The sequence below is a fragment of the Oncorhynchus gorbuscha genome, linkage group LG01 (assembly GCF_021184085.1).
Source record: "Oncorhynchus gorbuscha isolate QuinsamMale2020 ecotype Even-year linkage group LG01, OgorEven_v1.0, whole genome shotgun sequence".
Lineage (NCBI taxonomy): Eukaryota > Metazoa > Chordata > Actinopteri > Salmoniformes > Salmonidae > Oncorhynchus > Oncorhynchus gorbuscha.
In genome coordinates, this window is record NC_060173.1 from 111,594,230 (window position 1) to 111,610,930 (window position 16,701).

Genomic DNA, 16,701 nt, shown 5'->3' on the forward strand with positions numbered 1-16,701 from the left:
TACACCACCATCTATAACCTGACTAGACCCAGCCTCATCTATAACATGACTAGACCCAGGCTCATCTACACCACCATCTATATCATGACTATACCCAGCCTCATCTACACCAACATCTATAGCATGACTAGACCCAGCCTCATCTAAACCACCATCTATAACATGACTATACCCAGCCTTATCTACACCACCATCCATATCATGACTAGACCCAGCCTCATCTACACCAACATCTATAGCCTGACTAGACCCAGCCTCATCTACACCACCATCTATAACCTGACTAGGCCCAGCCTCATCTACACCACCACCATCACATCACAGCACTACAGCATGACTTGGCACGTTGACTTTGATTTCCCCCACTGGCACGTGTACCCTCACCTTGTCTACGGCCTTTATGTGGGCACGCAAAGATCTTATGCCCCAAATCCCCACACTCATAGCACCGCAGACTATCTGTGCTGGCAAACCCCGCATGGAGACCATTCCCATGCCTCACTTTAAAATGTACATTTAAGAGTTGCTCATTGTTATTCAGAAACATGAACACTTGCCTCGGGAATCAAACAACATACTTAACGGTATCTGCCTGAAAGCCTGTCGACAGTACACGCAAAAACGCTAGTAAACTTCCCAAAACGACTCAGCTCTTTCCGGATTTGATCACCGTAATAAACGGAGGCAGATTGACTACTACAACCCTTGTCGGAAGAGGATAAATCGGCACCAACATATCCCTTACTGACTGACAATGAACAGACAAATGCATGCAATCATGTAAGACACCTGCTTTTTAGCGTGACCTTTGTCATTACATGATGATGCCTCCTTTAATCCTCTGTCTATGTTGATGTCATGATGCTTCCCTATAGTGTTACTTTGCATCGCTGTGTTGGTAAGCACAACACAGTGAATCAGAAACAGACAGTGAGACAGACACAGTGAGTCAGAGACAGTGAGTCAGAGACAGACACAGTGAGTCAGAGACAGACAGTGAGACAGACACAGTGAGTCAGAGACAGACAGTGAGTCAGAGACAGTGAGTCAGAGACAGACACAGTGAGTCAGAGACAGACAGTGAGACAGACACAGTGAGTCAGAGACAGACACAGTGAGTCAGAGACAGTGAGTCAGAGACAGACACAGTGAGTCAGAGACAGACAGTGAGTCAGAGACAGTGAGTCAGAGACAGACACAGTGAGTCAGAGACAGACAGTGAGACAGACACAGTGAGACAGACACAGTGAGTCAGAGACAGTGAGTCAGAGACAGACACAGTGAATCAGAAACAGACACAGTGAGTCAGAGACAGACAGTGAGTCAGAGACAGTGAGTCAGAGACAGACACAGTGAATCAGAAACAGACAGTGAGACAGACACAGTGAGTCAGAGACAGACAGACACAGTGAGTCAGAGACAGACAGTGAGTCAGAGACAGTGAGTCAGAGACAGACACAGTGAGTCAGAGACAGACAGTGAGACAGACACAGTGAGTCAGAGACAGACAGTGAGTCAGAGACAGACGGTGAGACAGACACAGTGAGTCAGAGACAGACAGTGAGACAGACACAGTGAGTCAGAGACAGACAGTGAGTCAGAGACAGTGAGTCAGAGACAGACACAGTGAGTCAGAGACAGACACAGTGAGTCAGAGACAGACAGTGAGTCAGAGACAGTGAGTCAGAGACAGACACAGTGAGTCAGAGACAGACAGTGAGACAGACACAGTGAGACAGACACAGTGAGTCAGAGACAGTGAGTCAGAGACAGACACAGTGAATCAGAAACAGACACAGTGAGTCAGAGACAGACAGTGAGTCAGAGACAGTGAGTCAGAGACAGACACAGTGAATCAGAAACAGACAGTGAGACAGACACAGTGAGACAGACACAGTGAGTCAGAGACAGACAGACACAGTGAGTCAGAGACAGACAGTGAGTCAGAGACAGTGAGTCAGAGACAGACACAGTGAGTCAGAGACAGACAGTGAGACAGACACAGTGAGTCAGAGACAGTGAGTCAGAGACAGACGGTGAGACAGACAGTGAGACAGACACAGTGAGTCAGAGACAGTGAGTCAGAGACAGACACGGTGAGTCAGAGACAGACACGGTGAGTCAGAGACAGACAGTGAGTCAGAGACAGTGAGTCAGAGACAGACACAGTGAATCAGAAACAGACAGTGAGACAGACACAGTGAGTCAGAGACAGTGAGTCAGAGACAGACAGTGAGACAGACACAGTGAGTCAGAGACAGAGAGTGAGACAGACACAGTGAGTCAGAGACAGTGAGTCAGAGACAGACAGTGAGACAGACACAGACAGTGAGTCAGAGACAGTGAGTCAGAGACAGACAGTGAGACAGACAGTGAGACAGACACAGTGAGTCAGAGACAGACAGTGAGTCAGAGACAGTGAGTCAGAGACAGACACAGTGAGTCAGAGACAGACACAGTGAATCAGAGACAGACACAGTGAGTCAGAGACAGACAGTGAGTCAGAGACAGACAGTGAGTCAGAGACAGACACAGTGAGACAGACACAGTGAGTCAGAGACAGACACAGTGAGACAGACACAGTGAGTCAGAGACAGACACAGTGAGTCAGAGACAGACAGTGAGTCAGAGACAGTGAGTCAGACAGACACAGTGAGTCAGAGACAGACAGTGAGACAGACACAGTGAGTCAGAGACAGACAGTGAGTCAGAGACAGTGAGTCAGAGACAGACACAGTGAGTCAGAGACAGACAGTGAGACAGACACAGTGAGTCAGAGACAGACAGTGAGTCAGAGACAGTGAGTCAGAGACAGACACAGTGAGTCAGAGACAGACAGTGAGTCAGAGACAGACACAGTGAGTCAGAGACAGACAGTGAGTCAGAGACAGTGAGTCAGAGACAGACACAGTGAGTCAGAGACAGACAGTGAGACAGACACAGTGAGACAGACACAATGAGTCAGAGACAGTGAGTCAGAGACAGACACAGTGAATCAGAGACAGACACAGTGAGTCAGAGACAGACAGTGAGTCAGAGACAGACAGTGAGACAGACACAGTGAGTCAGAGACAGACAGTGAGACAGACACAGTGAGTCAGAGACAGACACAGTGAGTCAGAGACAGTGAGTCAGAGACAGACACAGTGAGTCAGAGACAGACACAGTGAGTCAGAGACAGACAGTGAGTCAGAGACAGTGAGTCAGAGACAGACACAGTGAGTCAGAGACAGACAGTGAGACAGACACAGTGAGACAGACACAGTGAGTCAGAGACAGTGAGTCAGAGACAGACACAGTGAATCAGAAACAGACACAGTGAGTCAGAGACAGACAGTGAGTCAGAGACAGTGAGTCAGAGACAGACACAGTGAATCAGAAACAGACAGTGAGACAGACACAGTGAGACAGACACAGTGAGTCAGAGACAGACAGACACGGTGAGTCAGAGACAGACAGTGAGTCAGAGACAGTGAGTCAGAGACAGACACAGTGAGTCAGAGACAGACAGTGAGACAGACACAGTGAGTCAGAGACAGACAGTGAGTCAGAGACAGACGGTGAGACAGACAGTGAGACAGACACAGTGAGTCAGAGACAGACAGTGAGACAGACACAGTGAGTCAGAGACAGACAGTGAGTCAGAGACAGTGAGTCAGAGACAGACACAGTGAGTCAGAGACAGACACAGTGAGTCAGAGACAGACAGTGAGTCAGAGACAGACAGTGAGTCAGAGACAGACACAGTGAGTCAGAGACAGACAGTGAGACAGACACAGTGAGACAGACACAGTGAGTCAGAGACAGTGAGTCAGAGACAGACACAGTGAATCAGAAACAGACACAGTGAGTCAGAGACAGACAGTGAGTCAGAGACAGTGAGTCAGAGACAGACACAGTGAATCAGAAACAGACAGTGAGACAGACACAGTGAGACAGACACAGTGAGTCAGAGACAGACAGACACAGTGAGTCAGAGACAGACAGTGAGACAGACACAGTGAGTCAGAGACAGACAGTGAATCAGAGACAGACGGTGAGACAGACAGTGAGACAGACACAGTGAGTCAGAGACAGTGAGTCAGAGACAGACACGGTGAGTCAGAGACAGACACGGTGAGTCAGAGACAGACAGTGAGTCAGAGACAGTGAGTCAGAGACAGACACAGTGAATCAGAAACAGACAGTGAGACAGACACAGTGAGACAGACACAGTGAGTCAGAGACAGTGAGTCAGAGACAGACAGTGAGACAGACACAGTGAGTCAGAGACAGAGAGTGAGACAGACACAGTGAGTCAGAGACAGTGAGTCAGAGACAGACAGTGAGACAGACACAGACAGTGAGTCAGAGACAGTGAGTCAGAGACAGACAGTGAGACAGACAGTGAGACAGACACAGTGAGTCAGAGACAGACAGTGAGTCAGAGACAGACAGTGAGTCAGAGACAGACACAGTGAGTCAGAGACAGACACAGTGAGTCAGAGACAGACACAGTGAATCAGAGACAGACACAGTGAGTCAGAGACAGACAGTGAGTCAGAGACAGACAGTGAGACAGACAGTGAGACAGACACAGTGAGTCAGAGACAGACAGTGAGTCAGAGACAGACACAGTGAGACAGACACAGTGAGTCAGAGACAGACACAGTGAGTCAGAGACAGACAGTGAGTCAGAGACAGTGAGTCAGACAGACACAGTGAGTCAGAGACAGACAGTGAGACAGACACAGTGAGTCAGAGACAGACAGTGAGTCAGAGACAGTGAGTCAGAGACAGACACAGTGAGTCAGAGACAGACAGTGAGACAGACACAGTGAGTCAGAGACAGACAGTGAGTCAGAGACAGTGAGTCAGAGATAGACACAGTGAGTCAGAGACAGACAGTGAGTCAGAGACAGACAGTGAGTCAGAGACAGACACAGTGAGTCAGAGACAGACAGTGAGTCAGAGACAGTGAGTCAGAGACAGACACAGTGAGTCAGAGACAGACAGTGAGACAGACACAGTGAGACAGACACAGTGAGTCAGAGACAGTGAGTCAGAGACAGTGAGTCAGAGACAGACACAGTGAATCAGAAACAGACACAGTGAGTCAGAGACAGTGAGTCAGAGACAGACACAGTGAATCAGAAACAGACAGTGAGACAGACACAGTGAGACAGACACAGTGAGTCAGAGACAGACAGGCACAGTGAGTCAGAGACAGACAGTGAGTCAGAGACAGTGAGTCAGAGACAGACACAGTGAGTCAGAGACAGACAGTGAGACAGACACAGTGAGTCAGAGACAGACAGTGAGTCAGAGACAGACGGTGAGACAGACAGTGAGACAGACACAGTGAGTCAGAGACAGTGAGTCAGAGACAGACACAGTGAGTCAGAGACAGACAGTGAGTCAGAGACAGTGAGTCAGAGACAGACACAGTGAATCAGAAACAGACAGTGAGACAGACACAGTGAGACAGACACAGTGAGTCAGAGACAGTGAGTCAGAGACAGACAGTGAGACAGACACAGTGAGTCAGAGACAGAGAGTGAGACAGACACAGTGAGTCAGAGACAGACAGTGAGACAGACACAGACAGTGAGTCAGAGACAGTGAGTCAGAGACAGACAGTGAGACAGACAGTGAGACAGACAGTGAGACAGACACAGTGAGTCAGAGACAGACAGTGAGTCAGAGACAGACAGTGAGTCAGAGACAGTGAGTCAGAGACAGACACAGTGAGTCAGAGACAGACACAGTGAATCAGAGACAGACACAGTGAGTCAGAGACAGACAGTGAGTCAGAGACAGACAGTGAGACAGACAGTGAGACAGACACAGTGAGTCAGAGACAGACAGTGAGTCAGAGACAGACACAGTGAGTCAGAGACAGTGAGTCAGAGACAGACACAGTGAATCAGAAACAGACAGTGAGACAGACACAGTGAGTAAGAGACAGTGAGTCAGAGACAGACAGTGAGACAGACACAGTGAGTCAGAGACAGTGAGTCAGAGACAGTGAGTAAGAGACAGACAGTGAGACAGACACAGTGAGTCAGAGACAGAGAGTGAGTTAGAGACAGTGAGTCAGAGACAGACACAGTGAGTCAGAGACAGACAGTGAGACAGACACAGTGAGTCAGAGACAGACAGTGAGTCAGAGACAGTGAGTCAGAGACAGACACAGTGAGTCAGAGACAGACAGTGAGACAGACACAGTGAGTCAGAGACAGACAGAGTGAGTCAGAGACAGACAGTGAGACAGACAGTGTACCAAATGCAGAAAACCCAGGCTACTAACTTAGATTTCCTGATTATCTGGTTCTGTGGAGAGCTGTTGAGGCTGCAGCAGCAGGACCTTGGCAGGCCGGCAGCAGTGTGGGTGAGTGGGTGTTTGGCTGGTGGATGCTCTGGTGGCCTCTAGCCTCTTTCTCCCCTGTGCTCTCACCTCCACCATATGAAAACAGCTGGTCCTCTGTGGTGGGCACTGTAGCTCCCTTACATCCTGGCGTTAGGAGGGAGACTCGTGTAGGGAGAGAGAGCAGGGAATCAGAAAGATATGGAGAGGGAAGCTGGCTATGGTGGTGCTATATTGGACAGAATTAATTTAAATATTGTTTTATTTTATTGAGGCAATTGACAGTTTAATTAACACTGATATAAGTGAGTGTAATAATGCAAAACATTAACCTATTTCCCATGGGTCAGTAATGAGGATTGCCCTCTTGTGATTGTAAGAGGTCACTACATACAGGAATACAGGAAGTAGAGAAAGTCTTAGATCCAATGACTGCCCTTATGTGGAGATGGATGGAATGAGGAGAGGGAGAGAGCTTGGTGAACAAGGAGAGGAGTACGTGGTTGGAGGAGTGACAGAGTAGAGAAGGAGAAGAGGGTGGTGTAGATTGTAGAACGATAGAATGGGGGGTGAAGATTGTAGAATGAGAGAATAAGTGGAGAAGGGGGGTGAAGATTGTAGAATGAGAGAATGGGGGGTGAAGATTGTAGAATGAGAGAATAAGGAGAGAAAGGGGGTGGTGAAGATTGTAGAATGAGAGAATAAGGGGAGAAAGGGGGGTGAAGATTGTAGAACGCTAGAATGGGGGGGTGAAGATTGTAGAATGAGAGAATAAGGGGAGAAAGGGGGTGAAGATTGTAGAATGAGAGAATAAGGAGAGAAGGGGGGTGAAAATTGTAGAATGAGAGAATGGGGGTGAAGATTGTAGAATGAGAGAATAAGGAGAGAAAGGGGGTGAAGATTGTAGAATGAGAGAATAAGGGGAGAAGGGGGTGAAAATTGTAGAATGAGAGAATAAGGGGAGAAGGGGGGGGATTGTAGAACGATAGAATGGGGGTGAAGATTGTAGAATGAGAGAATAAGGGGAGAAAGGGGGGTGAAGATTGTAGAATGAGAGAATAAGGGGGGAAAGGGGGTGAAGATTGTAGAATGAGAGAATAAGGGGAGAAGGGGGTGAAAATTGTAGAATGAGAGAATAAGGGGAGAATGGGGGGGGATTGTAGAACGATAGAATGGGGGGGTGAAGATTGTAGAATGAGAGAATAAGGAGAGAAAGGGGGGTGAAGATTGTAGAATGAGAGAATAAGGGGGAAAGGGGGGAATTGTAGAATGAGAGAATAAGGGGAGAAAGGGGGGGTGAAGATTGTAGAACGATAGAATGGGGGGGGGGTGAAAATTGTAGAATGAGAGAATAAGGGGAGAAAGGGGGGTGAAGATTGTAGAACGATAGAATGGGGGGGGGTGAAGGTTATCCTAGCCAAAGGGGCAGGACTGTTACTATAAACACTGGCATAACTGTGCTACGTTCTGCTCCGGTGAAAACCGTTCAAAAGAATGCAGCTTGGTTAAACAGCTCAACTCCCCTGTCTGCCTGCTATGCTTCTGTCTTCTTAGAGGTTTTCCAACAGCTCAACTCCCCTGCCTGCCTGCTATGCTTCTGTCTTCTTATAGGTTTTCCAGCAGCTCAACTCCCCTGTCTGCCTGCTATGCTTCTGTCTTCTTTTCCAGCAGCTCAACTCCCCTGCCTGCCTGCTATGCTTCTGTCTTCATAGGGGTTTTCCAACAGCTCAACTCCCCTGCCTGCCTGCTATGCTTCTGTCTTCAAAGGGGTTTTCCAGCAGCTCAACTCCCCTACCTGCCTGCTATGCTTCTGTCTTCATAAGGGTTTTCCAGCAGCTCAACTCCCCTGTCTGCCTGCTATGCTTCTGTCTTCTTAGGGGTTTTCCAACAGCTCAACTCCCCTGCCTGCCTGCTATGCTTCTGTCTCCTTAGGGGTTTTCGAACAGCTCAACTTTCCTGCCTGCCTGCTATGCTTCTGTCTTCTTAGGGGTTTTCCAGCAGCTCAACTCCCCTGCCTGCCTGCTATGCTTCTGTCTTCATAGGGGTTTTCCAGCAGCTCAACTCCCCTGTCTGCCTGCTATGCTTCTGTCTTCTTAGGGGTTTTCCAACAGCTCAACTCCCCTGCCTGCCTGCTATGCTTCTGTCTTCTTTTCCAGCAGCTCAACTCCCCTGCCTGCCTGCTATGCTTCTGTCTTCTTTTCCAGCAGGACATGTGGCTTTAACTGCAGTCCCTGACATCCCTTTGTGCCTCTAAATGTGACCCACCACCTCGATTCAGTCTTATGTAGCAACATTTGAAATTGTGTTTTTTTTTACATTGGATAAAAGTAGAGACTCTGGAGCTAGAAAATTGTATGTTAAAAAATTGCAGTTGAAGAACAATGGGAAAATAATTCTGCTTTGAAAGTTAACTTTGTAACCCCACTTTTGATAAAAAAATGGCCCTTAAATGTTTTGGTACACCTACTGGAGAGCTCTTCTTTGTCTATACCTATGTAGCATTGTTCACACCATCTTAAGACTGAGCCCCACCCATCTCTTTAAGGATTCACGTAAGGCCATGTGCTAAACAGTGAATAAGGGAGTGTAGTAAACAACCAAATATAGTAGCCTACAATAAGGTCAAACTCCAGGTAAAAAATACACTTTTTCTAGTCCTTGGCCAATATCCTAGTCTGACTTTGAAAGTGTCCAGGTAAAACATATTTTATTCATATTTTATCATTAGATGCTTACCCAGACACTTGTCTAAATTGATGGGTCATGTGAAAGAATTGATATAGCTAGCCACATGAAATGCTGTAGTATGAATCTGCAGGTAGCTAAAGCTAACCAACCAAGTTCAATGCTAGCTAGCTAACATTTGGCCATAACTAGCAAAGCAAATGGATTTCTGAGATACAAATAATATTGCTACACAGATCAAACACGTAACGTTAGCTCTCGAGCCAGCAAGCTAACGTTCGCTAGCTAACAGTACGCTTTAACTTGCAATGGATATGACTTGAAACGTATAATATCTGAAAATGTAGCTAGACTCTTACCCATATACATGGATGAACGCTTCCTGACAGTATGTCTTTTTGGTATATTTTTTATTTTACCAGGTAAGTTGACTGAGAACACATTCTCATTTACAGCAACAACCTGGGGAATCGTTACAGGGGAGAGGAATGAGTCATTTAGAAGCTGGGGACATGGTGGTCAGATTGGGAATTTAGATAGGACAACGGGGTTAACACCCCTACTCTTACGATAAGTGCCATGGGATCTATAGCGACAACAGAGAGTTAGGACACCTGTTTAATGTCCCATCAGAAAGGGGCATTGGAATATTTTTTTTACACCAGAGGAAAGAGTGTCTTCTCCTGGCCCTCCCATCCAGGACCAACCCTGCTTAGCTCCAGAGGCAAGCCAGCAGTGGTATACAGGGTGCTGCTGGTGGTTTATAGCTAGCTACAGCTTGACTGACCCGTTGTTGTGTCAAGGACTGCGCCTCACACTGACCTCATGCAGAACGTAGTCCATCACAACTTTATCCCAATGATCTTTGCCGATATCGCCTGCTAAATTCTGTTGCAAGGAGCAACACTTTTGTAGACCTCCAAGGCTAATGTTATATCTTTCAAAAAATGTGTATAAAAATAATATTTCAAAAATTAAATGTGCCTCTGCTGTGAAGTAGTGCCGTGCGACATACGCCTAGTTTCATGAAACGTGTCATAAATGAGTAGTTTTTTTTTTCAAAAGTCAGGGAAGCTATAATGGGTTGCCTTGGTGTTGGCTGTGTATGTTCCTATGGGACTGGGGAAGAAGTAGTGGGTGACAAACAGCCAGATGACCATCTCTGACTTGAAAGAGTCATGGAGGAATGGACTTCCTAGGTGAACTGGGTTGCCACTAGATCAGCTTCAAAGAGCACTGTGCCATCGTCAGTCCCCATGGTGATACTGGGAATAGGGAACTGGTCACAGGGACAGTCCCACCCCCCAACCCCCACTCCGTCTGCTCCTGGGATTGAAGGGAGGGAAATGGTTTCTATGGAGCCACCCACTATCCATGCACCCAGTCATACTGCACTCAGTCACTACTGCAAATGTCTCTGTTGTTTGTCTGTGGCATTCCTCTTGATCCACAAAGTCCTAGAGGGATTTTATTTTTAACTAGGCAAGTCAGTTAAGAACACATTCTTATTTTACAATGACAGTTATACAGCTCAGGATCAAACCAGGGTCTGTAGTGACGCCTCTTAACACTGAGATGCAGTGCCTTAGACCGCTGCGCCACTCGGGAGCCCCTAAGAGGTGATGAGATCCAGTCCTGAATGTGCTCTTGTGATCGCTGATCCTTGATTAAACTTGCAGATAGACTTTACTGAGGGGATTTTCTGTGAAATGTCATTAGAATGAGTCTTTAAAACCGAGGGACAATATCATCCATAGTCTAAGTACACATTTATCATTGAGTGATTGAGTGATTGAGCTAGTGAATGCCAGCCAGCCCACCATACAGTCAATAGGTAATTCACTACTGCACCAGGTATTTCTCGAACTTACCATGTATGTTTCTGTCTTTCACAGCAAAGAGCCTCAGGCAAGGTGTTGTTTGACCTGGTGTGTACCCACCTGAACCTCGTTGAGGGAGACTACTTCGGCCTAGAATACCAAGACCACAAGATGATGGTGAGTGAAGAAATAGACCCAGTCCTTAAGGGTTGTTTCTGGACTGGGTGTTAGCTTGTATCTTCTTCATGTGTTAGTGTAGAAGCCTTGAATTAATCTCTCTATGCTGACTAAAGGGGCGTTTGCTTTCCTTGTGTTCACAGGTTTGGTTAGACCTCCTAAATGCTTTCCTTGTGTTCACAGGTTTGGTTAGACCTCCTAAATGCTTTCCTTGTGTTCACAGGTTTGGTTAGACCTCCTAAATGCTTTCCTTGTGTTCACAGGTTTGGTTAGACCTCCTAAATGCTTTCCTTGTGTTCACAGGTTTGGTTAGACCTCCTAAATGCTTTCCTTGTGTTCACAGGTTTGGTTAGACCTCCTAAAGCCTATTGTCAAGCAACTGAGACGTAAGTACGCTGACTTCATTATACACTTTTACACGGCTGGCAATGGACAGTTCATGCTTCATTTGCTTCAATTAACACTGGTGGTATGGTTGCTTAACAGAAGAAAATTAATCAAGCCTTACAAAGAAACATGAAATGTCTTTGACAGTAGACAGTTAGGGGACTTATTTTAGTTGTAGAGGAAGGCTCAACACCCTGTCTCGTCCAAGCAAACTTAACGTGATGCTCCAGGACTTTTTAAAATCATTTCAGCTAGTAGTTTTGAAAGTGGTACCCGTTATTTGGTTATTTGTGTACTACTTGTCATCCAATTGTGTACTACTACCAAGAACTGTCTATGTAGGGTTCTTCAAAGAACTCCCTGCATATGACTCTACCTAGAACCCTATGACTGGTTCTGCCTAGAACCCTCTATGATGGTTTCTACCCAGAGCCATTTTTATCTTTGGCGGGTTCTTCGAACCCCCTATGAAGGGTTCTACCAAAAAACATTTTATCTTATTAACATTTTAACATGTAATTTTTTTATGAGAATACATTATAAGGCCTCTCATTGAGGGCATAGTTATTCCTTAACACAGTGGTGTTAGGAATCTCCTGGTTTACAGGCCACATCAGGCCTTCAAGTCACGTTATGCTGACTTGCAACGTGGTATAATTCCTATTGGAATCCAACCAGAATTAGGATAGCCAACAAGTATAATTGTTAATCACCCACAACCTGCATTTAGATTGACTGCCAGGGTAGGGAGGGTTGAACACTGAGACTCAGGTAACGGGTGGAATAAATCTAGATACTAATAGATTGGATTAGTTTTGAATACTGTATGTTGTTTATCTTTATGTAGCATAACATTTCTCAGCCAATCAATGTACATGCAAAAACACAGATAGTTACAGTAAAACAAACAATTCTTAAAAGCTTCCTGAAATAAAGCATGTTGGGAAATGTGAAATCTTGCCTTCCAAAGAATCATCAAAGAACCCTTTCTTCCAAAAAAGGTTCTTAGGATGTTCAAGGTTCTAGGTAGAACCCTTTGCCTTACAAAGAACCATTGTCTTCTAAAAAGGGTTCTTCTGATCAAAACAGTTCTTGGTAGAACTTGATCCCTCCACATAGAATCCTTTTGGAATCATTTTCTCTAAGAGTGTACCATTCCCCGTTCAAAGGCATCCTCTGAATGGCACACATACACAATCCATGTCTCAATTGTCTCAAGGCTTAAAAATCCTTCTTTAATCTACACTGATTGAAGTGGATTTAACAAGTAACATCATAAGGGATCATATCTTTCATGTCATGGAAAGAGCAGGTGTCCTTAATGTTTTGTACACTCAGTGTATATTTTTTTGCAATTTGTATGATATGTTACAAATCTGTCGTGGTTAAGAACCCAAACTACATCTTTATTCACACACAGAGACCATCTATCTTCCAGACTGAGGCTCGGCTGTTAAAACTAATACATCTCGAGTCATAAAGCTTTCATCAAGTCTTATGGAAGACTGGCTTGCTCATCTACAAACAAGGGTTTGTGGTGCATAAGAGCAAGTACACTGCTTGTTATGATCTCATTGGTCAGTGAGACAAAAGCAAAGGAATCATAGAGATCCGGTTCTAATTCCTAATTCTATGATAGGAATCTCCTGATAATGTGTTTAGAATGTGTTCTCTAATCAAAATCAAATCAAATCAAATTTTATTTGTCACATACACATGGTTAGCAGATGTTAATGCGAGTGTAGCGAAATGCTTGTGCTTCTAGTTCCGACAATGCAGTGATAACCAACAAGTAATCTAACTAACAATTCCAAAACTACTGTCTTATACACAGTGTAAGGGGATAAGGAACATGTACATAAGGATATATGAATGAGTGATGGTACAGAGCAGCATACAGTAGATGGTATCGAGTACAGTATATACATATGAGATGAGTGTGTAGACAAAGTAAACAAAGTGGCATAGTTAGTGGCTAGTGATACATGTGTTACATAAGGATGCAGTCGATGATGTAGAGTACAGTATATACATATGCATATGAGATGAAGAATGTAGGGTAAGTAACATTATATTAGGTAGCATTGTTTAAAGTGGCTAGTGATATATTTACATCATTTCCCATCAATTCCCATTATTAAAATGGCTGGAGTTGGGTCAGTGTCAATGACAGTGTGTTGGCAGCAGCCACTCAGTGTTAGTGGTGGCTGTTTAACAGTCTGATGGCCTTGAGATAGAAGCTGTTTTTCAGTCTCTCGGTCCCAGCTTTGATGCACCTGTACTGACCTGTTCTGGATGAATGAACAGGCAGTGGTTCGGGTGGTTGATGTCCTTGATGATCTTTATGGCCTTCCTGTAACGGGTGGTGTAGGTGTCCTGGAGGGAGGTAGTTTGCCCCCGGTGATTGCAGTCCTCACTACCCTCTGGAGAGCCTTACGGTTGAGGGCGGAGCAACCAGGCGGTGATACAGCCCGCCAGGATGCTCTCGAATGTGCATCTGTAGAAGTTTGTGAGTGCTTTTGGTGACAAGCCGAATTTCTTCAGCCTCCTGAGGTTGAATAGGCGCTGCTTCTTCTTAACGCTGTCAGTGTGAGTGGACCAATTCAGTTTGTCTGTGATGTGTATGCCGAGGAACTTAAAACTAGGACCCTCTCCACTACTGTTCCATCGATGTGGATAGGGGGTGTTCCCTCTGCTGTTTCCTGAAGTCCACAATCATCTCCTTAGTTTTGTTGACGTTGAGTGTGAGGTTATTTTCCTGACACCACACTGAGGCCCTCACCTCCTCCCTGTAGGCCGTCTCGTCGTTGTTGGTAATCAAGCCTACCACTGTTGTGTCGTCCCAAACTTGATGATTGAGTTGGATGCGTGCGTGGCCAAGTCGTGGGTGAACAGGGAGTACAGGAGAGGGCTCAGAAGCACCCTTGTGGGGCCCCCGTGTTGAGGATCAGCGGGGAGGAGATGTTGTTGCCTACCCTCACCACCTGGGCGGCCCGTCAGGAAGTCCAGTACCCAGTTGCACAGGGCGGGGTCGAGACCCAGGGTCTCGAGCATGATGACGAGCTTGGAGGGTACTATGGTGTTGAATGTCGAGCTGTAGTCGATGAACAGCATTCTCACATAGGTATTCCTCTTGTCCAGGTGGGTTAGGGCAGTGTGCAGTGTGGTTGAGATTGCATCGTCTGTGGACCTATTTGGGCGGTAAGCAAATTGGAGTGGGTCTAGGGTGTCAGGTAGGGTGGAGGTGATATGGTCCTTGACTAGTCTCTCAAAGCACTTCATGATGACGGAAGTGAGTGCTACGGGGCGGTAGTCTAATCCTATGATAGGAATCTCCAAATCTCCAGATAATGTGTTTAGAATGTGTTCTCTAATTCGATGATAGGAATCTCCAGATAATGTGTTTAGAATGTGTTCTCTAATCTCCTGATAATGTGTTTAGAATGTGTTCTCTAATCCTATATTAGGAATCTCCAGATAATGTGTTTAGAATGTGTTCTCTAATCTCCAGATAATGTGTTTAGAATGTGTTCTCTAATCTCCAGATAATGTGTTTAGAATGTGTTCTCTAATTCGATGATAGGAATCTCCTGATAATGTGTTTAGAATGTGTTCTCTAATCCTATGATAGGAATCTCCAGATAATGTGTTTATCTGGAGATTAGAACACATTTAAACACAGAATGTGTTCTAGAATAATTCCTATATTAGGAATCTCCAGATAATGTGTTTAGAATGTGTTCTCTAATCCTATATTAGGAATCTTCAGATAATGTGTTTAGAATGTGTTCTCTAATCCTATGATTAGGAATCTCCAGATAATGTGTTTAGAATGTGTTCTAATTCTAATCTCCAGATAATGTGTTTAGAATGTGTTCTCTAATCCTATATTAGGAATCTCCAGATAATGTGTTTAGAATGTGTTCTAATCCTATGATAAATCTCCAGATAATGTGTTTAGAATGTGTTCTCTGTATCTTCTTGGCTGTGACTCCTCCTCTATAACTACGCCATTATCTCACACCCACAGGGCCCAAGCACGTAGTCCTGAGATTTGTGGTGAAGTTCTTCCCCCCAGACCACGCCCAGCTACTGGAGGAATTGACCAGGTAAGACTAAACAGATAGAAGCCACTTCAGACAAACCCTCAGTCTACAAAAGCTCAGCTATAGGGTTTCCTCATCAGCAGGTGCTTAAAGCTCAGCTATAGGGTTTCCTCATCAGCAGGTGCTTAAAGCTCAGCTATAGGGTTTCCTCATCAGCAGGTGCTTAAAGCTCAGCTATAGGGTTTCCTCATCAGCAGGTGCTTAAAGCTCAGCTATAGGGTTTCCTCATCAGCAGGTGCTTAAAGCTCAGCTATAGGGTTTCCTCATCAGCAGGTGCTTAAAGCTCAGCTATAGGGTTTCCTCATCAGCAGGTGCTTAAAGCTCAGCTATAGGGTTTCCTCATCAGCAGGTGCTTAAAGCTCAGCTATAGGGTTTCCTCATCAGCAGGTGCTTAAAGCTCAGCTATAGGGTTTCCTCATCAGCAGGTGCTTAAAGCTCAGCTATAGGGTTTCCTCATCAGCAGGTGCTTAAAGCTCAGCTATAGGGTTTCCTCATCAGCAGGTGCTTAAAGCTCAGCTATAGGGTTTCCTCATCAGCAGGTGCTTAAAGCTCAGCTATAGGGTTTCCTCATCAGCAGGTGCTTAAAGCTCAGCTATAGGGTTTCCTCATCAACAGGTGCTTAAAGCTCAGCTATAGGGTTTCCTCATCAGCAGGTGCTTAAAGCTCAGCTATAGGGTTTCCTCATCAGCAGGTGCTTAAAGGTCCAATGCAGTTGTTTTTATCTCAATATCAAATCATTTTCTGGGAAAAACAATAAAGTACCTTACTGTGGTTATTTTTTATTTAAAAAAAAGAAAACAATAATAACTTCTTAGCTAAATGCAATTTCTCTAGCAAGAATTTAGCTAGGACTGTCTGGAAGTGGTATGAGTGGGGAAGGGAAAACTGAAAACTAGTGCTATTGGCAGAGAGGTTTGGAACTCTCTTTCTTATTGGTTTATTAACTAATTTACCACCTGGTGATGTCACCAGACAGGCCAAAATTCCATCCCACCAAAAAACAGGCTGACATTTCAGTCTGTCTTAACAAACAGCTCTTACACTAAAAGGGCATTATCATCATTTTCACAATTTCACAATATTATTCCAACCTCATAGTGTGGAAATATCCAGGTAACTGCCAAAATAAAAGACACACCAAGATAAAGTGTCTTAATAGGGTGTTGGGCCACCACGAGCC

At 45.3% G+C, this 16,701-nt stretch overlaps 1 protein-coding gene across 5 annotated transcripts in view; it reads left to right on the forward strand.

Annotated features, from left to right (window-relative positions):
- The window catches only part of LOC123993745 (FERM, ARHGEF and pleckstrin domain-containing protein 1-like), a 131,211-nt gene that overhangs the window by 62,383 nt on the left and 52,127 nt on the right, over window positions 1–16,701 (forward strand). For 4 of the 5 annotated variants that reach the window (XR_006831755.1, XM_046298532.1, XM_046297263.1 and 1 more), the window contains 3 exons: window positions 10,927–11,028; window positions 11,372–11,414; window positions 15,446–15,524. Coding sequence is in view for 3 of the 5 variants with exons in the window: in XM_046298532.1 (XP_046154488.1) it covers window positions 10,927–11,028; window positions 11,372–11,414; window positions 15,446–15,524 (224 nt within the window). In the remaining 2 variants the exon portion in view is untranslated. Of the gene's footprint in view, window positions 1–10,926; window positions 11,029–11,371; window positions 11,415–15,445; window positions 15,525–16,701 lie in introns of those variants that run through there. The other variant, XM_046299257.1, reaches the window with a different exon arrangement.